This window comes from Triticum aestivum, chromosome 3D, assembly GCF_018294505.1.
Source record: "Triticum aestivum cultivar Chinese Spring chromosome 3D, IWGSC CS RefSeq v2.1, whole genome shotgun sequence".
Lineage (NCBI taxonomy): Eukaryota > Viridiplantae > Streptophyta > Magnoliopsida > Poales > Poaceae > Triticum > Triticum aestivum.
The window spans coordinates 43,145,680-43,171,092 of NC_057802.1; the positions used below are offsets into that span (position 1 = coordinate 43,145,680).

The 25,413-nt window shown below is 45.2% G+C and overlaps 1 protein-coding gene across 1 annotated transcript; it reads right to left on the minus strand.

The window, feature by feature from the left end:
- Nucleotides 1-13,622: 13,622 nt before the first annotated feature.
- LOC123077234 (40S ribosomal protein S5) lies at nucleotides 13,623-15,414 on the minus strand. Its single transcript, XM_044499467.1, has 4 exons — nucleotides 15,242-15,414; nucleotides 14,854-15,125; nucleotides 14,002-14,205; nucleotides 13,623-13,909 (listed from the first exon to the last, which is right to left on the minus strand). Exons 1-4 carry the CDS (start codon nucleotides 15,311-15,313, stop codon nucleotides 13,855-13,857), a joined length of 603 nt encoding a protein of 200 aa, XP_044355402.1. The 5' UTR covers nucleotides 15,314-15,414; the 3' UTR covers nucleotides 13,623-13,854.
- Nucleotides 15,415-25,413: the final 9,999 nt, after the last annotated feature.

The following is a 25,413-nucleotide window of genomic DNA, read 5'->3' on the forward strand; positions in this document are numbered from 1 at the left end:
CAAAAGGGACGGGCTAATGGCATTGATTTGGCAGGAGTATGTGTTAAGTTTATAAAGTTTGAAACAAAAGGCGAAAATGAGAAACACAATCACAAAAGGTTTTGTAATGACAAAGCTAATATGCACTGTAAATTGAAACGAGTGAATAGCAAAAAACTACCATATTACGGGCTATCGTTCCAAAAAACTACCGCTTTTTTAAATTTTCCAAAAAACTACCACAAAAGTGGTGGGATGTTCCAAAAAACCCAAGTGCCCGAACGGTTACGTTTTAAGTGGGGTTATGACACATGGGGCCCGCCCGTCAGGGTTTTGTCGGCCACAGGGCTCACGACGCGCGGGTGACGGCCGTTAGGGTGCACGAGCCGTCCCGACCAGGTTTCAATGCTCCAACCCTAAATTTGACCTCTTTGGGGTGGCCACTTGTCGACCAGCCCTAAAGTGATCAAATATGGCCACTTTGGGTGCCTACTTGTCGACCAACCCTCAAGTGGCCAAATATGGCCACTTTGGGGGGCAACTTGTCGACCAAACCCTAAAGTGGCCAAATTTGGTCACTTTGGGGGGCAACTTGTCGACCAACCCTAAAGTGGCCAAATTTGGTCACTTTGGGGGCAACTTGTCGACCAAACCCTAAAGTGGCCAATTTTGGTCACTTTGGGGGGCAACTAGTCGACCAACCCTCAAGTGGCCAATATGGCCTCTTTGAGTGGCCACTTGTCGACCAACCCTCAAGTGGCCAAATTTGACCTCTTTGGGGTGGCCACTTGTCGACCAACCCTCAAGTGGCCAAATATGGCCACTTTGGGAGGCAACTTGTCGACCAAACCCTAAAGTGGCCAAATTTGGTCACTTTGGGGGGCAACTTGTCGACCAACCCTCAAGTGGCCAAATATGGCCTCTTTGAGTGGCAACTTGTCGACCAACCCTCAAGTGGCCATTTGGGTGCCTACTTGTCGACCAAACACTAAAGTGGCCAAAATTGGACCAAAGCCTAACATATCTAACCTTAAACATCAAGATTTGGCCATCTAGGGACCAAACCCTAACAGATCAGAACTAAAACATCAAGATTTGGTTATCTCAAACCAGAATATATCTAACCTAAAACATGAAGATTTGGCCATCTAGGGACCAGACCCTAACAGATCAAAACTAAAACATCAAAGATTTGCAACTTTGACCAAACCAGAACATATCTAACCTTGAACATCAAGATCACCATATCAAATCATTCATACACACAAATATAGATAAAATATTCACTCATAAATTGCATCATAGACAGATTGATTCGTCACATAGATAGATCATTCAACATTTTTCTTTCAATATCTTCATACATTGCATCATATACAACTTGATTCATCACATACATAGCTCATTCAACATTATTCTTACACCAACTTCAAACATCACATAGATAGAAAGACAGATCTAGGAACACAGCAACATCAAAACAACATCATGGGTATAGAATCCTAGTCCACCTCTGCCTAGTGACCTAAATGGATGGAAGTTTGCCCTCCTCCTTGCCCAGTAGATGATATCATCATCACTAGGGTTGGAGCCAGGGGAAGGCCTCCAGGAACTGCTCTATGTCCTTGCGGTTGCGTGCTGCAAGGATCATCTCAGCAAGCTGCCTTCTCACCCTCCTTCTTGCATCTCTGCGCCTGACTCCCCTGGGCACCTCTTCTCCCCTGGGCACCTCTTCTTCTCCATCTATGACCTCTCCAGGATCCATTTCTCCCTGGGCTTCTAGGGTTTCTTTGGCGACTGGGGGGTGGAGAAGGGTGGGGGGGATTGACTGCGGTTTCTGCCAAGGGGTGGGTTTTATAGACTAGTCTTGGTTGGTGGTAGGTTGGCACAAGAGTAATAAACCAGCCCAGTTTAGGCCCACATTGTGTACATAATGGTTTTAGGCCCAAAAAAACTAGTACAGGATTGCTAGTTTCAAGAAAACAACTTAAAGAAATAAAACAGTTCTTGTAACACCCTGAGAATCATGCTACAGTAACCCCCTGTGATTAAGCTAATCATGTTGCTAAACAGGGCTTGATCACATTTGAACCACACCCTTGTCAAACTCCTAGTTCAAACTTCAATTAAATTTAAAAATGGAAAATAAAAGTTTTCAAAAATTCAAACAAAAATGTTCAGTGGGTGCTAAATAATACACTGGTAATTATGGTGGAGGAAACACATTTTTATAAAATACCTAAATACTTTTAAAAGAAATAAAACAGAAAAGAAAATAAACAAATAAAAAGAAAACAGAAAACAGATCACAGAAAGAAAAAAAAGGAAAAAGGAAAAGCCCTTTCCCCCCCACTGGACCCGTGGCCCGTCTGGACCGAACCCCGGCCCAAACTGGGCCGCCACCCGCGCCCCGACCCCGGCCCAGCCCACCTCTCCTCCCTCGCCCCTTCCCTATTCCCCCGACCGGGTCGGAACAGGGGCGCGCTGCCGCCCGACCACCTCGCCGGCACCGACGCCGGAGGGGATAAGGTCGCCAGCCCCGCGCCTCCTCGGGCCTCTCTCCCACTCACCCCCGCTCTCCCTCTCGGCCCCCGCGCCTCCATCTCCCCTCCCCCGGATCCGCGCCGCTCCCCTCTTCCCCACGCCCGACGCGCTCGCCGCCGTTCCCGTCGTTCACGCGGCCACCGTGCCCCAATCGCCACCTCGCCGTGTCGTACGACGTCGCCACCCTCGACTACACCCCCTCCGCCTCTCCGTCGAAGCTCGGAGCCACTACAACGGCCTCCCCGAGCTCGCCTTCAACTTCGGACGCCGGCGACCCCCTTCTTCCCCGGCGACGACCTGCTGCTACTAAGCCACCCACGGGCCTTTCTTGCGCCGCGCGGTGAGCTCCTCTACCTCCTCCCCCTCTCCTCTAGCTCGCCCGCGCTCCGTAGCTGCTTCCCCACGCGCGCCCGAACGCCGCGCCGCGGAGCTCGCCGCCGGCGGGTCTCCGGTGACCAAATGGTCACGGGGTCAAGCCCGTTGCACTCCCCGCCGTTTGTAGATGCCCCCCAGCCCCTCCGCTTTCTCGATAGCTCGCCGTAGCTGTGTTTCCGTCGGGCACCCGTAGCTCCTCGCCGCCGGCGAGCTCGTAGCGGTCGTCCCCGGCCGTTCCAGCCCCTCCGACCACCGCCGTTGGACGCGCGACGCCGAGCCGCGTCGAACGCGCCCAGCCACGCCCCCGGAGACCCCCCGTACGCGAAACCCGTACCCCTCCCGAGCCGCGCCGCCGTGCGTTTGGTCGCCGGCGTTACTCCGGCGCCGGCCGCCGACGTGGCCGGCCTGGGGCCACCCCCAGTGCCCCTGCCAGTGGCCCCCACGGGCCCCAGTTGACTGGGTTGACCCAGTCAACTGCTGACTGGGCAGGCCCAGTCACTGACATGCGGACCCCGCCGCAAAAATATAAAAAAAAGAAAAGAAAAGGAAAATGTTTTATAAATAAAAATAATTAGTTTAAATAATCTCTCACTGACAGGTGGGCCCAGTAGTTAATTAACTAAAAAACTAATTAGTTAATCCTCTGTTAACCCACTGTCTATGACAGGTGGGTCCCCCGTGTCAGTTTGACCAGTCAACCCGGACTGTTGACCGCTGACGTCACTCATACGTCATGCTGACGTCATATCCCTTTTTCTGTTAATTAAATAATTCCAGAAATTCAAATAAACTTTGAAAATTCATATCTTTTAAACCGTAACTCGGATGAAAATGTTTTCTATATGAAAGTTGCTCAGAACGACGAGACGAATCCGAATACGCAGTCCGTTCATCCACCACACCTCCCTAACCTATCAAACTAGCAACTTTCCCCCTCCGGTCCGTCTGTCCGAAAGCGCGAAACATCGGGAATACCACCCGGATGTTCCCCCCCTTCACCGGTACCTCCTACTGTCGCGTTAGGACACCCCTAGCACCGCTCATTGACATGTCACGCATCGTCATGCTTATGTTTGCATTGTATTTACTGTTTCTTCCCCCTCTTCTCTCCGGTAGACTACGAGACCGACACTGCTGCTGCCCAGTTCGACTACGGAGTCGACGACCCCTCCTACTTGCCAGAGCAACCAGGCAAGCCCCCCCCTTGATCACCAGATATCGCCTATTCTTCTCTATACTGCTTGCATTAGAGTAGTGTAGCATGTTACTACTTTTCGATATCCTATCCTGATGCATAGCCTATCCTTTCTACTACTGTTGTTACCTTTACCTGCAATCCTACATGCTTAGTCTAGGATGCTAGATTTCCATCAGTGGCCCTACATTCTTGCCCGTCTGCTGTGCTATACTATCGGGCCGCGATCACCTGGGCGGTGATCACGGGCATATACTTATATACTATATACATGACACATGTGATGACTAAAGTCGGGTCGGCTCGTAGGAGTACCCGCAAGTGGATCTTTGTGGCGGAGCGACAGGGCAGGTTGAGACCGCCTAGGTGAGAGGTGGGCCTGGCCCTGGTCGGCGTTTGCGGATACTTAACACGCTTAACGAGATCTTGGTATTTGATCTGAGTCTGGCCATTTGGTCTATACGCACTAACCATCTACGCGGGAGTAGTTATGGGTATCCCGGCGTCGTGGTATCAGCCGAAGCCTTCTTGACGTCAGCGACTGAGTGGCGCGCGCCGGATTGGACTGGAACGCCACTAGGCTAGGTCTGCTTCCGGCCACGTACGCAACGTGCAGGTGTGCATAGGGCGATGGGCCCAGACCCCTGCGCGCATAGGGTTAGACCGGCGTGCTGACCTCTCTGTTGTGCTTAGGTGGGGCTGCGACGCGTTGATCTTACGAGGCCGGGCATGACCCAGAAAAGTGTGTCCGGCCAATTGGGGTCGAGCGTGTTGGGTTATGTGGTGCACCCCTGCAGGGAAGTTTATCTATTCGAATAGCCGTGTCCCTCGGTAAAAGGACGACCCGGAGTTGTACCTTGAGCTTATGACAACTAGAACTGGATACTGAATAAAATACACCCTTCCAAGTGCCAGATACAACCCGGTGATCGCTCTCTAACAGGGCGACGAGGAGGGGATCGCCGGGTAGGATTATGCTATGCGATGCTACTTGGAGGACTTCAATCTACTCTCTTCTATATGCTGCAAGATGGAGATGTCCAGAAGCGTAGTCTTCGACAGGACTAGCTATCCCCCTCTTATTCTGGCATTCTGCAGTTCAGTCCACTGATATGCCCCTTTACACATATACCCATGCATATGTAGTATAGCTCCTTACTTGCGAGTACTTTGGATGAGTACTCACGGTTGCTTTTCTCCCTCTTTTCCCCTTTCTATACCGGATTGTCGCAATCAGATGTTGGAGTTCAGGAGCCAGACGCCACCGTCGACGACGACACCTACGACACTGGAGGTGCCTACTACTACGTGCAGGCTGCTGACGACGACCAGGAGTAGTTAGGAGGTCCCAGGCAGGAGGCCTTGCCTTTTCGATCGTTGCTACTTTTGTGTTAGCCTTCTTAAGGCAAACTTGTTTAACTTATGTCTGTACTCAGATATTGTTGCTTCCGCTGACTCGTCTATGATCGAGCACTTGTATTCGAGCCCTCGAGGCCCCTGGCTTGTATTATGATGCGTGTATGACATATTTATGTTGTAGAGTTGTGTTGTGATATCTTCCCGTGAGTCCCTGATCGTGATCGTACACATTTGCGTGTATGATTAGTGTATGGTCAAATCGGGGGCGTCACAGTTCTTCACTGCATTACTTAAGATAGATAGGTTATTAACAGTACAATAACATAAGCCAGACTTAGCAAAGGTTCTGAAAGACTACTACCACTCCAGTTACCATAACTTAAACAGTTCATATAGGACTGCACAAAATATACTCCTACCATCGTCTTGCAAAGGCCTGTTATATGTGTAGGCCACCTTACTTACTTAACCACCATTGTCCAAATCTTCAAGCCTCTAGTATGGCCTTGATTTTCTCAAGCTTTTCCTTGCTCCCATGGCCAACATTCAGCAGATCAGCAACTACTTTCTCAAGCTCTTTCTTCTCTTGTGCAATAAGATCCCTGTCCACCTTTATCTCTTTCATAGCCTTCCTGGTGTTGTGAATTATGTCTGCCTGGGCCTGAAGGATACACTTCTGTTCTTTTGCTAGCCTTAGCCTCTCCATCTTCATCTCCAGCTCAAGCTCTTCCTTCTTCTTCTCATACATCTCAGCATCCATTGCTTTCTGGTAGTCAATCTTGCCAACACCATCCTGCCAGTCAAACATCTTGCTAACATCATCAACCATTTTATGATACTTAGTGCAGAGATGATCATAGTCCTTCTTCAACTTGGCAACCTCATCCTCATATGCATGCTTGTCTTGAATCCTTCCAAGGTTTTGCTCATGAAACATTTCCCACAGCTTGATGAGGCAGTTCTTAAGTACATCAGGCCAGGCAGGATCAACCCACTGAACTACACCACAATTCACACCTCCCTGTAGTTTCATCAGACAACATATACTTCAGAAAATGCATAAATTCAGTTCCAACTTCAATTCAAATAGGGTATTGCTAGACAAGGAGGAGATGTAACCATAAATTGAGTACTAAATTTAGTTCAAACAGAGTTAATGTACAAATTCAAAAATATATGCAATTCAATACAGCATAACAAAAACCAACACTTAGCATAACTCAATCACTTACTTTCTGCAAACTAAAAAACACCTACACATTAACTGAATCCACCCAGCATAACTGAATCCACTAGGCATAACTGATAACCAGAAAGCTTAAATGAATCGCTGAATTCATATATCAAGTACAAAACCACTCTCTGCAAATAAGAACATTGACTTCAGATAACAATGAGCTACTGGTTTACTAAATTACTCACTTGAACAGGGCATCCATACAACCTCCTCCCAGTGTTAGCACCTTCAAAAGCAACACACTTCCTAGGCTTCATCTGGTGCAGAGTGCAGTTGGCAACTTCCTCCATGGGAGCACCACACCAGAGTGGCTCAGGGATGGTGTCAGGTGTGTCCTACATGCAGTACAAGGTAGATCAGAACCAATGCATCAAATAGTTCTATTTGAGTCAAGCTTTGCCTTGCTCAAGGTCAGATGTACAAGGTAGATCAGATCAGACATCACAGTGTCATCCATAGGCTAGAGCAAAACTAACAGTTAACCAAACCAAACGAATCCATTCGTACCTATATGCAGCTCATCAACCCAGCCGGCCCAGATCGATTCAACCCTAACCCTAACCCTAGATAGTGACAGAGAGGAGGAGGAAGAGGCTTACAAAGTACTCCATGTCCATCAGGTTGCCCCCCATGTTGTCGTCGTCGGAGCTCTCATCCCCATCATTCCAAGAAGGCATCCTGGCCGGCGACGAGGAAGGGAGGTGGTCGACGACGATGGCGAGCTCGGGCAGGGGAAACAGAGCGAGGGGGGAGTGGAGAGTGAGAGTGAGTGAGAGCGAGGGAGACAGAGTGAGGGCCGAATCCGTCTTGACCTGGTTGGGACGGCTCGTGCGCCCTAACGGCCGTCACCCGCACGCCGTGAGCCATGTGGCCGACAAAACCCTGACGGGCGGGCCCCGCGTGTCATAACCCCACTTAAAACGTAACCGTTCGGCCACTCGGGTTTTTTAGAACAGCCCACCACTTTTGTGGTAGTTTTTTGGAAAAGTAAAAAAAGAGGTAATTTTTTGGAACGATAGCCCGTAATGTGGTAGTTTTTTGCTATTCACTCAACTTGAAACAGAGAGAGTATAACAGGTATAGGCAGTCAGCCAAAGTTGGTAATGACAACTACGACAGAGGACAAGTATGAAATAGTAGCATGCATTACACTACTGCAAAGTGAAATAAGCATTCCCGGAACTAGATAAGACATATAATGACAGAACACAACAACACATGTGCTCGGGTGCATATATGCACCAGGGGAAATCAGAAAGAATAGAAAATAAATTTTTTAAAAACTGATTTTTTTTGCGATAAATGTTGATAAATTTTTACTAACATGTCAATTTTGGTGATGAAAAAATATCTGTCGAGGTCTGGGCAAAAGAACCCAAAATGGCAGTTTTTTTAGGCATTTGGGAAACATCGAAAAACAATTGGCCAGACCTCCATGAACGTTTTCTTTTTTTTTTTTGAAAAATACCCGGGGGGGGGGAGCTCCCCCACCTGAATATATTTCTCATTTTTGTAACCCAACGTCTGTCCGATTACAAAGGGGAATTACATAAGCACGTGTAAGCGTGATAAGAAATAGGAACGCCATGAGGAGGCGGCCTGCTGATGCGCCGGCTTCTTCATCCGGTGCATCCAGAGCATAAGGTCATCAATGATTCGCTTGAGGGTGAAGATGCTGTGGTGGTTCTGTTGCTTGAAAGTCATGGCGTTTTTGGAGTCCCACATTTTCCATAGGATGATGAGGAGGATGGAGTGCCAAATTAGCGCGTCAAGCTGGTTGGGGAGGCGGCAGTCCCAAAGGTTGTCGATGGAGTTGGGTGGTGATAGACCGATTCGCTGCCATATTCTCTGAGCGAGGGGGCAGTCTAGGAAGATATGTGAGGCGGTCTCCCCGTCGAACCCACAACGGGGACCTAGCGCGTCTGGCACGATGTGCTTGCGGATAAGGTTGCTTTTGGAGTTGAGTCTTCCACGAAACAGAAGCCATGCAAAGATTTTCACACGGTTTGGAACGCATGAAGACCAAATTGCAATGGCATGAGCGTCGTCATCAGTGTCGGCCATGACCAGCTGATAGGCGGCCCGTGTAGAGAAACTGAGGCCACCGTTTAGGTAGCGCTCGTCCGGTCCCGGCGACACCTGGAAGTCCTGCAGGAGAGACAACAAAGAGCACAACTCGGAAGCGGCATTAGATGTTAGGCGGTTCCTTAGGATTGATTCTAGACCGTGGTTCATAACAGCAGCCACACGAGCGAGGGGGGTGGTGGTATGTGAGTAGAGGCAGGGGAAGAGAGTAGCGAGTGATTGTTGGTGTAACCAAATATCTAGCCAAAAATAGGTGTTTGTTCCAGACTTTGTGATGACGAAGGAGATGGTGTGTAGAGCTGGTAGTTGGTGGTTTATGGTTTGGCAGAGGAAGGAGTGGCTATTTTGTGGAGCGATGAGAGCATTTGGGTGTTGAAGGTCGATCCAATCTTGTCACGGAGTTTGGTCCGGTAGCAGAGCTTTTACGGCAAATTTCATTAATAGACAGTTATTCTGAACATGAAAATTTTTTAGCCCTAGACCACCTAGCTTTTTAGGCTTACAAACATTTTTCCAGGCAACTAAGCATTGAGCACCGGTGCAAGTTTCCTCTACGGCCCAAAAAAAGCGCGACGTATAGAGTCTAGGGTTTTCAGCACGCTTTTTGGGATGAGAAAGACTGACATAAAATAGACTAAGATGGAGTCAAGGACAGCAGACAGAAGGATGAGCCGGTCGCCCTTGGATAGGATTTTTGCTCGCCAACCTGATAAGAATTGTCGGCATCGTTCGATAATGGGTAGAAAGGCGTTTGGGGGTAGACGGGTCGGTGCAAGGGGTAGGCCTAGGTAAATTTGTGGAAAGGTTGAGGTTGTGCATTGCAAAGTGGTAGCAATGGAGTCCCTTTTTATTAGTAATCTTTGCACGTGGTAAAACATTCAACAATGTTTGTCACAAAAAAAATAGTTTTTTATTAGGTTTTCCTTTTTTAAAATTTACTGTTCGCACAAGTGCATATGCGCCCGAAAGCAGAACATCACTTCCCCTTCTTTGCTTCTTTTTTTTTATAAAAACGAACCTACACATATGCAGTACTGCTACTCCGATCTGATTTATTCGCTTTTAATCCATAAAATAAAATCATAGCAAGTGTTACTGTCGAACTTATATATGGATGTGCAGCAAGGTGTTGCCGCCCCGAGGCGGTGCTCCGACAACCCGCAACATGGCTCGGATCTCATATGGCAATGCCCAGTTCCACCTAAAGTTCAAATTGAGTGGAAAGTTGCTTCAAGTGCCCCCGACACACAATAGAATTTGTGCATGGCGCGGGGTGGATACTAATCTAACTCGCGTGATCTATGTGGTCTGGAGAGCAAGAACACCTTCTTTCATGCTTTCATTGGATGGCCTCATGCCCGCACACTTTGGCGGGCTACGTGAAGTTTGGGATCTCCCGAACACTTCAGCGTTTTCATTCTAAATGTGTGGGAATGCATTTTCCACGCCTAGCATGAATCGAATAGTGGTATGGCAGGTGCGCATGTGCATAGTGAACTTACGCATGAGAAGCCCACCCCCTTCAGTTGAAGGATCGAGAAGATTCCTTGCGAGCTACTCCCTCCGTTCCAAAATAGTTGGCATGGTTTTAGTTCAATTACTCAACTCACTCCTCCTCATTCAACGGCATCCAAATGCCGGCATTGCGAAGAGCAAGCATGTGGTCTCTTATTCGCAAGATACAGCTCCAGAATGACACTGTGTGGATGGGCGCCACAAGGTGTGACCCAAATGGTGTTCTTCGGGCAAGGCAGGCATGGAAATGGATTTTTTTTTTTGAACTATCACTTTATTTATAGCAATTTCGGAAACTATAGCACCCAATGCCAAAAAATCAAAACTATAACCCCGTCGACCTCGTGTGGGCCGAAGAGGGGGTTTTCGGCCAGGATTTGGCCGAAAAGGTCTTTTCGGCCGTGCCTGGGCCGAAGACGTGCGTACCTGGGCCGAAAAGTCCTTTTTGTCAGCGGTAGGCCGAAAAATCCTTTTTGGTCACCAGTAGGCCGAAAAGTCCCTGAAGCCCACCTTTTCACGTGAACGAGTGGCCGAAGCTGCATGGCTCCTCTCTTCGGCTTATGTTAGGCCGAAAAGGTTTTTTTTTACTTGTGAATGCTGTGTAACCATTGCCATCTTAGACATTGAAAAAAAAATCGCGCTACCCTTTCCGTCAATATTTTCTCGCCAACTCTTTCCCTCCATATGTCCCCACCAACCCTGCGAGAGCACGTCTCATGGTTGAGGCGTCTTGATGACAAGCTACGCGGGATTTACGCAGCTGTTACGTGTAGACGATCTTCGGATGTTGCAGTTCCTCCTCCAGCACATCGTCCGCCACATCCCTTTCTACAACATTCTGAACCACGACCCTCTGTGCACCATTCAGAACCACAACCCTCTGTGCACCGTTCAGAACCTCATCCTTCACAGCCAGGGAGCTCTTCCTGGCATCAGCCACCTCCTTCACAACCAGGGAGCGCTTACTGGCATCAGCAGATGGAACTAGGTAACACTACTTACTACATTCTTTTCAACATTGTAGTAACCGTTCATGCATTATGTGTAGTCACCGATGCTTAGTGGTGGTGCTTCGTTCATGCATTGTTCATGCATTTGTATCAATTTTACATGTTTTACTTTACCGCAGGCGGCAACCAGTCGCAACCGTTCATGCATTCAGTGCAGTCACCGATGCTTAGTGGTGGTGCTTCGTTCTTAGAGGGCGACGGGGATAATGATGACCAAGATGCAAACACTTATGACTTCTCGCATACAGTGTTTCACACTCAACCACCACCACCATCGCAGGAGACACAGACAGTGATAGACGAGGTTATCTATGGTCGTGGTTATCGTGAGCATCGTGCACCGCCTCGGCGCTTATCGCCTTCCGGTCCTCACCCGAGGAAGACCCAGATTCGTCGTCGCCCCCCAGATACGTGCTCTCGTAGGGTTGGCGGGAACATATGGAGGGAAAGAGTTGGCGAGAAAATATTGACAGAAAGGGTTGCGCGAAAATATATTTTTTCAATGTCTAAGATGGGCAATGGTTGCACAGCATTCATAAGTAAAAAAACTTTTTCGGCCTAACATAAGCCGAAGAACGGAGCCATGCAACTTCGGCCACCCGTTCATGTGAAAAGGTGGGTCCCAGGGACTTTTCGGCCTACTGGTGATCAAAAAGGACTTTTCGGCCTACTACTGACCAAAAAGGACTTTTTGGCCCAGGTACGCACCTCTACGGCCACGGCACGGCCAAAAAGCCCTTTTCGGCCAAATCCTGGCCGAAAACCCTCTCTTCGGCCAACACGAGGCCAACAGGGTCATAGTTTTGATTTTTTTGCATTGGGTGCTATAGTTTCCGAAATTGCTATAAATAAAGTGATAGTTTTGAAAAAAATCGACAATTCCTCTGTGTGTATTGATTTTGTGGTGCAGATATTTCATCCAGTGACAACTTGTCATCAGGATTTCGGTGCGCCATGTAGAAAGAATATTTTCCACGATAATGAAAGAAGGAAGAAAGTATGGCCTATTTATTTTCGGTAATGTTACCCAACTGATGTTTGTTTGGAAGGGGGTGGCAAGCGTACCCTCTTCAATGGCAGTTTTAGTTCCGAGAAGAGATAAAACTATGACAAATTTTGAACGAAAATTGCCTTTTCGGGTACAATTGTCATGTCTTCTAAAGAAAATGCCACCCCTCACCAATTCACCACAACTAAAATTGTCACTGAATCGCTTGCGTGTGCCACCCCGCGGGAATGTTCACCTATTAACATGGTCCTTTATTTTTCGAAGTTTCTCAATTTGATAGAGGTCAGTACGACTAAAAATTTGTTTACTTATCCAATGATATGAAGCAAAAATTAGGAATCCGCTTATGTATTAAAGCCGATCCACTTAGGCATTAGGACCCGCTTTGCCGGTTGATTCTAGAGACTAATTTGTATAGAGGCTCTTGTGCTCGTGGTGAGCGCTCAATCCCATTGAATATGATCCCCGAATTAAACATGGACAGAGATGTTACCACCCTCAAGGAGCTTCCTGAACTAATCATGGAAAGAGATGCTGCCGTGATGGGAATATGGTGAGTGACGGTTTGCCACAGAGCATGCTAGAACCGCTGTTTGGCTAGCAATCACTCTTTACATCTTACAAGAGACAAACCCAATTATACTCGAATTCTGTTATTTCCCTCCTTGAACAGGTCAGTAAATTTTCTTTAAAACCGTTGGTGATTTGTTGCATGCGGCACAAAGAACAATTTCTGCATTGCAAAACTAATATGTATATATATACTCCTTCTATTCCTAAATATAAGGTGTATTATTTTTTCAAAAAGTCAAAACTTCAAACATTGACATGTTTATAGACAATTTATAGACAAAAAGCCTACAGTGCCAAATAATTATCACTACATTCACCATATACTTTGATATTTTATACATTTAGTATTGCAAATCTTCATATATTCTGCTATAACATTTGACTTTTTGAAAAACTTTTGTCCTGCTAGAACACTTCCTATAGCAACTTAAGATGCTCCTACACCTCCTCCTCCAAAGAAAACAAATATTTAACCTCCTCCTAATTTTGTTCAAGAAAGATGTCTGGTAGTTTTTGCAAAAGACTAAGAAACAGGCAGTCGAAAGTCAAAATTTAAACAGAATCACAGAAGGCAGGTGACTAATGGACTTGATGATAAAACAGTCATAAAAGGTTGTGGTAATGACATATCTGCTATAGGGAATCGGCCAAAGTTGTTGTAATGACAAGTACGACAGAGCTTAAGTATGCAATAGTAAGCATGCATACACTATTGCAAAGTGGAATAAGCATTCGCAAGAATAGATCAAACCAAGACATATTATGACAGAACACATCGACATTCAACATATCCAAATATGTCTGAACAGGAATAGGTTTCACAAAGACAAGCATCAGGCACGTTCTTGCCACTACATCGAAATGTTCATTCCATAAAACTTAACGCATAGCTAAAACAGTTCTAGATATCTTGTAAAACACATTCACTTCAAAATCTCCAGCCAAAAGCGAGACCCTCAGATGCACATCCATCTTAACGGTTAGCCTTGGCAACACGCTCAATCTCGTCCTTCTTCTTGATGGCATAGCTGCAACCAAGTTAAGGAATCCATGAGCACACACACTCATCTTCAATTCAAATTGACAGACAAGGCAAACAGAAATGGGGTTTATGGTATACCTGTTGGATGAGCCCTTGGCAGCATTGATCAGCTCATCAGCAAGGCACTCAGCAATGGTCTTGACGTTCCTGAAGGCGCTCTCCCTGGCACCAGTGGTCAGAAGGTAGATAGCCTGGTTCACCCTCCTCAGGGGGGAGATATCCACAGCCTGCCTCCTCACAACACCAGCAGACCCAATACGGGTAGCATCCTCACGTGGACCACTGCAACAGGGTAATAGCACATGAAGCAAAGTTCATACAGAAATCAAGAGCCCAGATACAACACAAATTCACAATTACCGTTAAGGCACTCAGTGAGAAACTACATTATCCAAATTTGAACAAAATCAACAGACGTCACAGTTAAATAAGCATGTATCTAGGAAAACACTGGGAATGGACACTATCACTCACTAGAATTTCCTCAGCGCTGCTAACAGAATCGAGCTTTTCAAGGCAAGAAATTTTAGGTGCTGCTAGCAAACTAGCATCCAACATTTATTAGATATAAAAGTCCGCTAAACCTAATAAGGATAATCCATTACCCAAACACCTAAAGCAAAACAGTAAAAGTGGTAGAGCCTAATATGAAGCAGGAATTTGCCAAAACCGTTTAGCAGATTACCACATGGCTATCATCCAAATCATAGTACAAGATTTCAACTAAGAGATGAACCTGGTAACATTCTATACTACTAGACAATATAATTAAACTGGGTACTGGAATAGTTTCAGTTAAACAAATTAAACTGACAGTGATATTCGACTACCAACACCACTCACTCAACTAGATCTAATACTAGTCACTGCAGGCAAACTACCATCACCTAGACAATACTGCATAGAAGATAAGCAGAGGGAGATCGGTACCTGTTGATGATGGCATCAACGATGATCTGGATGGGGTTGGCGTCGGTGAGGAGGTGGATGATCTCCATGGTGTGCTTGATGATGCGGACGGCCATGATCTTCTTTCCGTTGTTGCGCCCGTGCATCATGAGGGAGTTGGTGAGGCGCTCGATGATGGGGCACTGCGCCTTGCGGAAGCGCTTGGCCGAGTAGCGACCGGCGGAGTGCGGCAGGAAAGTGTAGTGCTTCATCGACGTCACCGCGAGGTAGTCGTTCAGCGAGATGTCGGTCACCTGCAAAACACGGCCGCCACGGTTAGCCACCGCCCAGATCTGCGCCTCCCACTGCCGGGCCGCCGCCGCAGCGGCGGCCGTGGGAAAGGGAGGAGGGGTTGCGAGGGCGTTCTCACCTGAACATCCTCGAAGGTCCAGCGGTTGAAGAGCTTCACGTCGCCCCCGGGCACCGGCTCCGCGACCGCCATGGCTGAGGGTGTGGTGGGGGGAGGGGAGGTGGCGGCGGCGGTTGCAGGGGAGTTGGAAAACCTAGTGGAATCGGCGCGCGGGGCGGGGATGAGGGCGAGGGGATCCTCTTTTATACAGCTGGGGAGCTAGGGTTTCTGATCTGACGGTGGCGGGGCGCTCGCGCATCGGCCAGACGGACGGTGAGGATCCGATTCGCTGAATCCGCTCCTTTTTTTTCTGCGGGGACTTCGCTGAACCCAGTGGTGTGCATGTTTTTCTTTTCGGCCCAAATAATAAGTATCCAAAAAAGCATCATTCAAACCCTAATTTTCTGTGTATGTTTTTCTTTTGGGCCCAAAAAAGTATCCACAACAGAAACATCATCCAAGCCCAGCACCCTAATTTTCTGCTGACAAAGGAAAGGAAATTCTCGAAAAAAATAAAGGAAAACAAAACCACCCTAATCTCACACTATGTATGTACATGATTAGTGAGAATGGCACCAAAATTGTGTAAAAAAAAAGAATGACACCAAAATTCACATCAATTTTAGAAACAATTTTTTGGACAAACATGTAATCATATTTTAAGGGGTCATGATGCTATTTATTCACGTTGCCTCTTGTTTTCAGGGGAACTCGTGTAGCATCTACATAAACTTGCACATTTAAAAAAGGTTGTACATTTGATATTTGTTTTATGTGAACTAGGGGTTTTATTCAACGTTCGATGCAGAAGGAGTACAAAGTGATATCTGGTATAATCCCTAGCCACATGTAGCGACCCATAGGGAGAGTCGAAGATGCTTTTGCTGTTGCATGTGCTTCAAAGTTGGCCTCCCGATTCTCACAACGAAAACTAACAATCACAATATCCTTTCTAGTTCAAAACCAAATCATAGGAAGTCGCGGCACCCCTGTTGATGTTTGGGATAACTTCTATGCAATCAAACATGATCATATGTCTGAGATTGAAGTCCTGAGCTGGAACTGAGGCTCTTTGCCCTTCCTTGTCCCTGCAAATGGCCGCCGATACACCCATATTGTCTTGACGAGAGCGTCCACTATCCACATCTATTTTAGCGGCAACTCCATCTAGTGCAATCCATATATGGACCCTTTTGGTACAATGTAGCCGAAAAGTTGCTCGAAACAGGCAATAAGTTTTCGGGTCTTTCATGTATCTACTAACAAAGCACGTGGTGGATGGAGGACTCTAAAATTCACTATCATGAACTGCACGTCTTCTCGCCCACCAAATAGCCCACATGGTGATTAACTCTTGCTAGATCTTGCTTATTCATGGATTTAAAAAGCCATAAACGTGTGTCATTTGTCTGGTTCGAAATCACATGCTCGAGCACCTCTCCATCTCCCGAGGCGCGCCCAAGTGGGTTGTGCCCACCTCAGAACCTTCCGGACTCCGTTTTTCTCCCGTTTGCTTGTTTCCCAAGATAAAAAAACCTTTATATACCCCCCGAACGTGACCACGGTATCGCAGAGAAATCTTAGGTTCTTCTTTCTTGCCGTTTTCATGGTAGATCTGTAATATGTCATCCCAAGGTTCGGAAGAGGATTGCCCAATTTCTTATGAGCCTTTGGATAAGAATATCTTCAAAGACACCTACCCCTATATATGGTTCACCAATGAGGAAGATGAAGATGAACCAGTCCCCCCTTGTTTCAAGCAAGAAAGCAAGGAGGCATTATGCAAGAAGATAATAAAGCTTGAGATGGAGAATGAGAAGCTGAGGATAGATAATTTTACCCTCCGACGCAAGCTGGAGAAAAAGGATAAGCCTATTACATCATCACCACCACCACCTTCTTCATCACCAAAGGAGATTTGAGTTCATGGTATGGACACTCCCCTTGGCTTGTGCCAAGCTTGGGGAGGTGTCCCGGTATCGTATCACCACCACTATCCTTGCCTTTATCTATTTTAGTTTGATCTTCGGTTATCTTTTGATTTAGTTGAATAAAAGTTTAGTTCGATCCTTTCTTTTTGAGTGTTTGCTTAGTGATCTATCTATGTAATCGTGTTCGAGATATATAATAAAGTTTAGTTTATGTTTTGCTTTCTTTACTTTTAAGTTTCAATAAAAAAAGGAAATAAATGGAAAAGATCATATGCTAATATTATGGTGAGTAATGATATCACATAAGGAAAAGTATAAGTGGTAAAATTTATTGGAGATTGACAAACATAGCATTGGTCAATGATGCAACTCATGAAAGAATTAATAAGGAAAGAGAAGATTCACATGCAAATACACTATCTTGGACATCTTTTATGATTGTGAGCCCCCATCAAAATATTATATGCCAAAATTATTGACGTTGGACAAGCAAGACAATGTAATGATTTATGTTTGTCATATTCACATAGAAGTTATGTTGTCATAGATCCTTTAACATGTGGTGCTTGCTCAATATCTTTGCTAGCCAAAATTTCGCACTAAGTAGAGATACTAATTGTGCATCCAAAACCCTTAAACCCCATACATACCTATGGATTGAGTAAGATCCTTCAAGTAAGTTATCATCGGTGCAATAAGGCAATAAAAATTGCTTCTAAATGTGTTAGATCATTTAGTGTAAGAGAAAATTAAGCGTTGTACGAACTTGTGATGGCAAAATAATAAAAGTGACAGACTGCATAATAAAGGTTGCTATCATAAGGGGCAATATAACGTGACGTTCTTTTGCACTAAGAGATAGAGCATACAAACAAAAAGCTCAGGGCAACCTCTGCTTCCCTCTGCGAAGAGCCTATCTTTTACTTTTATGTATTTACTTTTATGCAAGAGTCAAAGTATTCTTCCCTATTCCTTTTTATTTTCTCTTTTGCAAGCATCATGTGGTGAGGAAAGATCTAGGCACATATATCCAGTTGGATATGGGTGGGCATGAGTTATTATTGTTGACATCACCCTTGAGGTGAATATGTTGGGAGGCGAAACTATAAGCCCCTATCTTTCTATGTGTCCGGTTGAAACTTTTTGCTCATGTGTATGCGGAGAGTGTTAGCAATCATAGAATACTATATGATGGTTGAGTATGTGGACTTGCCAAAAGGCTCCGATACATGACCCTTCCTGAAAAGATGATGAATTGTAGTTGCAAAGTTGACTGAGAACATAGTTTGTTGGTTTTCAATAGAGTTTATGCTTTATATTTCGATGTTGTGATGAATTGTTACTTGTTCATGAGAAGTTATATGATAAAAGTTGTTTGATAAAGTTTCATGTTAAAGGTTCTATAATAAAGTTTTGTTGCTGTTATAATAATATACATGATGCTTCTATGTCCGTATTTTGTTTTTATCGACACCTCTCTCTCTCTAAGCATGTGGACATGTTTTTCGATTTCAGTTTTCGCTTAAGGACAAGCAAGGTCTAAACTTGGGGAGTTGATACGTCCATTTTGCACCATGTTTTCTTACTGTTATTTATGTTGTTATGAATAATAATACTTTATGGAGTAATTCTAATGCATTTTCTCTCATAATATGCAAGATTTACACAAGGAGGGAGAATACCGGAGCTGGAATTCTGGATCTGAAAAGGCTACGTCAAAGTTACCTATTCTGCACATCTCCAAATGAGCCGAAACTTTACGGAGATTTTTTATGGAATATTTAAGAATTATTGGAGCAAATCACTACCAGAGGGTGCCCACCAGGTGGGCACAACCCACCTGGGCGCGCCAGGGCCCCCAGGCGTGCCCTGGTGGGTTGTGCCCTCCTCGGCCCACCTCCGGTGCCCATCTTCTCATATATAGGTCATTTTGACCTAGAAAAAAATAGGAAGGGACTTTTGGGACGAAGCGCTGCCGTCTCGAGGCGAACTTGGGCAGGAGCACTTTTGCCCTCCAGCGGAGTGATTCCGTCGGGGGAACTTCCCTCCTGGAGGGGGAAATCATCGTCATCATATCACCAACAACTCTCCCATCTTGGGGAGGGCAATCTCCATCAACATCTTCAACAGCACCATCTCCTCTCAAACCCTAGTTCATCTCTTGTGTTCAATCTTTGTACCCGAACCTTAGATCGGTACTTGTGGGTGACTAGTAGTGATGATTACATCTTGTAATTGATTACTATATGGTTTATTTCGTGGAAGATGATGACCCACAAGTATATGGGATCAATCGTAGTCCTTTCGATAAGTAAGAGTGTCGAACCCAACGAGGAGCAGAAGGAAATGACAAGTGGTTTTCATCAAGGTAATGTCTGCAAGCGCTGAAATTGTAAGTAACTGAGTAGTTTGATAGCAAGATAATTTGTAACGAGCAAGTAACGATAATAGTAACAAACGTGCAGCAAGGTAGCCCAATCCTTTTGAGGCAAAGGACAGGCCAAAACGATCTCTTATGATAAGCAAAGCGTTCTTGAGGGTACACGGGAATTTCATCTAGTCACTTTCTTCATGTTGGTTCGATTCGTGTTCGCTACTTTGATAATTTGATATGTGGGTGGACCGGTGCTTAGGTGATGTTCTTACTTGAACAAACCTCCTACTTATGATTAATCCCCTCGCAAGCATCTGCAACTACAAGAAAAGTATTAAGAATAAATTCTAACCATAGCATTAAACTTTTGGATCCAATCGGTCCCTTACGGAATAGCGCATAAACTAGGGTTTAAACTTCTGTCACTCTCGCAACCCATCATCTAATAACTACTCCACAATGCATTCCCTTAGGCCCAAATATGGTGAAGTGTCATGTAGTCGACGTTCACATGACACCATTAAGGGAATCACAACATACATACTATCAAAATATCATACACATATCAAGTTCACATGATTACTTGCAACACGATTTCTCACGTGAACTCAAGAACAAAAGTTACTACTCACAAATGATAATCATGATCAAGATCAGAGGGATATTAAATAGCATAATGGATCTGAACATATAATCTTCCACCAAATAAACCATATAGTAATCAACTACAAGATGTAATCAACACTACTAGTCACCCACAAGTACCAATCTAAGGTTCCGGTACAAAGATTGAACACAAGAGATGAACTAGGGTTTGAGAGGAGATGGTGCTGTTGAAGATGTTGATGGAGATTGCACTCCCCAAGATGGGAGAGTGGTTGGTGATGATGATGACGGTGATTTTCCCCCTCCGGGAGAGAAGTTCCCCCGACGGAATCGCTCCGCCGGAGGGCAAAAGTGCTCCTACCCAAGTTCCGCCTCGAGACGGAGGCGCTCCGTCCCGAAAGTCCTCTCCTTATTTTTTCTATGTCAAAATGACTTATATACTAGAAGATGGGCACTGGAGGTGGGCTGGGCTGAGCACAACCCACCAGGGCGCGCCCTGGTGTCTTGTGCTCACCAGGTGGCCCCCCTCTGGTAGTTATTTGCTCCAGTATGTCTTATTTATTCCATAAAAATTCCTCGTGAAGTTTCAGCTCATTTGGAGTTGTGCAGAATAGGTAGCCTGACGTAGCTTTTTCAGGTCCAGATTTCCAGCTGCCAGAATTCTTCCTTTTTGTGTGAACCTTGCATAATGAGAGGAAAGGCATTAGAATTACTCCAAAAAGCATTATTATGCATAAAAACATTATAAATAATAGTAGGTAAACATGATGCAAAATGGACGTATCAACTCCCCCAAGCTTAGACTGTTGGGGAACGTAGTAATTTCAAAAATTTCCTACGCACACGCAAGATCATGGTGATGCATAGCAACGAGAGGGGAGAGTGTTGTCCACGTACCCTCGTAGACCGAAAGCGGAAGCGTTAGCACAACGCGGTTGATGTAGTCGTACGTCTTCACGATCCGACCGATCAAGTACCGAATGCACGACACCTCCGAGTTCAGCACACGTTCAGCCCGATGGCGTCCCTCGAACTCCGATCCAGCTGAGTGTTGAGGGAGAGTTTCGTCAGCACGACGGCGTGGTGATGATGATGATGTTCTACCGACGCAGGGCTTCGCCTAAGCACCGCTACAGTATTATCGAGGTGGACTATGGTGGAAGGGGGCACCGCACACGGCTAAAAGATCAAACGATCAATTGTTGTGTCTCTAGGGTGCCCCCTGCCCCCCGTATATAAAGGAGCAAGGGGGGAGGTGCGAACGGCCAGGAGGGGGCGCGCCAGGAGGAGTCCTACTCCCACCGGGAGTAGGACTCCCTCCCTTTTCCTTGTTGGATTAGGAGTGGAGGGGGAAAGAGGAGGGAGAGAGGAAGGAAAGGGGGGGCGCCGCCCCCCTCTCCTTGTCCTATTCGGACTAGGGGGGAAGGGCGCGCGGCCCTGCCCTGGCCGCCTCTCCTCTCTTCCACTAAGGCCCACTATGGCCCATTAAGCCCCCGGGGGGTTCCGGTAACCTCCCGGTACTCCGGTAAAATTCCGATTTCACCCGGAACACTTACGATATCCAAATATAGGCTTCCAATATATCAATCTTCATGTCTCGACCATCTCGAGACTCCTCGTCATGTCCGTGATCACATCCGGGACTCCGAACAACCTTCGGTACATCAAAACATATAAACTCATAATATAAACGTCATCGAAATTTTAAGCGTGCGGACCCTACGGGTTCGAGAACTATGTAGACATGACCGAGACACGTCTCCGGTCAATAACCAATAGCGGAACCTGGATGCTCATATTGGCTCCCACATATTCTACGAAGATCTTTATTGGTCAGACCGCATAACAACATACGTTGTTCCCTTTGTCATCGGTATGTTACTTGCCCAAGATTCGATCGTCGGTATCTCAATACCTAGTTCAATCTCGTTATCGGCAAGTCTCTTTACTCGTTCCGTAATACATCATCTCGCAACTAACCCATTACTCACAATGCTTGCAAGGCTTATAGTGATGTGCATTACCGAGAGGGCCCAGAGATACCTCTCCGACAATCGGAGTGGCAAATCCTAATCTCGAAATACGCCAACCCAACAAGTACCTTCGGAGACACCTGTAGAGGACCTTTATAATCACCCAGTTACGTTGTGACGTTTGGTAGCACACAAAGTGTTCCTCCGGTAAATGGGAGTTGCATAATCTCATAGTCATAGGAACATGTATAAGTCATGAAGAAAGCAATAGCAACATACTAAATGATCAAGTGCTAAGCTAACGGAATGGGTCAAGTCAATCACATCATTCTCCTAATGATGTGACCTCGTTAATCAAATGACAACTCATGTCTATGGCTAGGAAACATAACCATCTTTGATCAATGAGCTAGTCAAGTAGAGGCATACTAGTGACACTCTGTTTGTCTATGTACTCACACATGTATTGTGTTTCCGGTTAATACAATTCTAGCATGAATAATAAACATTTATCATGAAATAAGGAAATAAATAATAACTTTATTATTGCCTCTAGGGCATATTTCCTTCAGTCTCCCACTTGCACTAGATTCAATAATCTAGTTCACATCGCCATGTGATTTAACACCAATAGTTCACATCACCATGTGATTAACACCCATAGTTCACATCGTCATGTGACCAACACCCAAAGGGTTTACTAGAGTCAATAATCTAGTTCACATTGCTATGTGATTAACACCCAAAGAGTACTAAGGTGTGATCATGTTTTGCTTGTGAGAGAAGTTTAGTCAACGGGTCTGCCACATTCAGATCCATATGTATTTTGCAAATTTCTATGTCAATAATGCTCTGCACGGAGCTACTATAGCTAATTGCTCCCACTTTCAATATGTATCCAGATTGAGACTTAGAGTCATCTGGATCAATGTCAAAACTTGCATCGACGTAATCCTTTACGGCAAACCTTTTTGTCACCTCCAAAATCGAGAAACATATCCTTATTCCACTCAGGATAATTTTGACCGCTGTCCAGTGATCTACTCCTAGATCACTATTGTACTCCCTTGCCAAAATCAGTGTAGGGTATACAATAGATCTGGTACACAGCATGGCCTACTTTATAGAACCTATGGCTGAGGCATAGGGAATGACTTTCATTCTCTTTCTATCTTTTGCCGTGGTCGGGCTTTGAGTCTTACTCAATTTCACACTTTGTAACACAGGCAAGAAACTCTTTCTTTGACTGTTCCATTTTGAACTACTTCAAAATCTTGTCAAGGTATGTACTCATTGAAAAAACTTATCAAGCGTCTTGATCTATCTCTATAGATCTTGATGCTCAATATGTAAGCAGCTTCACCGAGGTCCTTCTTTGAAAAACTCCTTCCAAATACTCCTTTATGCTTTGCAGAATAATTCTACATTATTTCCGATCAACAATATGTCATTCACATATACTTATCAGAAATGTCGTAGTGCTCCCACTCACTTTCTTGTAAATACAGGCTTCACCGCAAGTCTGTATAAAACTATATGCTTTGATCAACTTATCAAAGCGTATATTCCAACTCTGAGATGCTTGCACCAGTCCATAGATGGATCGCTGGAGCTTGCATATTTTGTTAGCACCTTTAGGATTGACAAAACCTTTTGGTTGCATCATATACAACTCTTCTTTAAGAAATCCATTAAGGAATGTAGTTTCGACATCCATTTGCCAGATTTCATAAAATGTGGCAATTTGCTAACATGATTCAGACAGACTTAAGCATCGCTACGAGTGAGAAAATCTCATTGTAGTCAACACCTTGAACTTTGTCAAAAACCTTTTTCTGACAAGTCTAGCTTTGTAGATAGTAACACTACTACCAGCGTCCGTCTTCCTCTTAAAGATCCATTTATTTTCTATGGCTTGCCGATCATCGGGCAAGTCAACCAAAGTCCACACTTTGTTCTCAAACATGGATCCCATCTCAGATTTCATGGCCTCAAGCCATTTTGCGGAATCTGGGCTCATCATCGCTTCCTCATAGTTCGTAGGTTCGTCATGGTCAAGTAACATGACCTCCAGAACTGGATTATCGTACCACTCTGGTGCGGATTTCATTCTGGTTGACCTACGAGGTTCGGTAGTAACTTGATCTGAAGTTACATGATCATCATCATTAGCTTCCTCACTAATTGGTGTAGGACTCACAGGAACAGATTTCCGTGATGAACTACTTTCCAATAAGGGAGCAGGTACAATTACCTCATCAAGTTCTACTTTCCTCCCACTCACTTCTTTCGAGAGAAACTCCTTCTCTAGAAAGGATCCATTCTTAGCAACGAATTTGCCTTCGGATCTGTGATAGAAGATATACCCAATAGTCTCCTTTGGGTATCCTATGAAGACGCATTTCTCTGATTTGGGTTCAAGCTTATCATGTTGAAACTTTTTCACATAAGCATCGCAACCCCAAACTTTAAGAAACGACAACTTTGGTTTCTTGCCAAACCACAATTCATAAGGTGTCATCTCAAACGGATTTAGATGGTGCCCTTTTTAACGTGAATGCAGCTGTCTCTAATGCATAACCCCAAAACGATAGTGGTAGATTGGTAAGAAACATCATAGATCGCACCATATCTAATAAAGTACGGTTATGACGTCTGGACACACCATTACACTGTGGTGTTCCAGGTGGCGTGAGTAGTGAAACTATTTCACATTGTTTTAACTGAAGGACAAACTCGTAACTCAAATATTTTACCCCTACGATCATACCGTAGAAACTTTTATTTTCTTGTTACGATGATTTTCCACTTCACTCTGAAATTATATGAACTTTTCAAATGTTTCAGACTTATGTTTCATCAAGTAGATATACCCATATCTGCTCAAATCATCTGTGAAGGTCAGAAAATAATGATACCCGCCGCGAGCCTCAACACTCATCGGATCGTATACATCAATATGTATCATTTCCAATAAGTCAGTTGCTCGCTCCATTGTTCCGGAGAACGGAGTCTTAGTCATCTTGCCCATAAGGCATGGTTTGCAAGCATCAAGTGATTCATAATCAAGTGATTCCAAAATCCCATTAGCATGGAGTTTCTTCATGCGCTTTACTCCAATATGACTTAAACGGCAGTGCCACAAATAAGTTGCACTATCATTATTAACTTTGCATCTTTTGGCTTCAATATTATGAATATGTGTATCACTACGATCGAGATCCAACAAACCATTTTCATTGGGTGTATGACCATAGAAGGTTTTATTCATGTAAACAGAACAACAATTATTCTCTAACTTAAATGAAT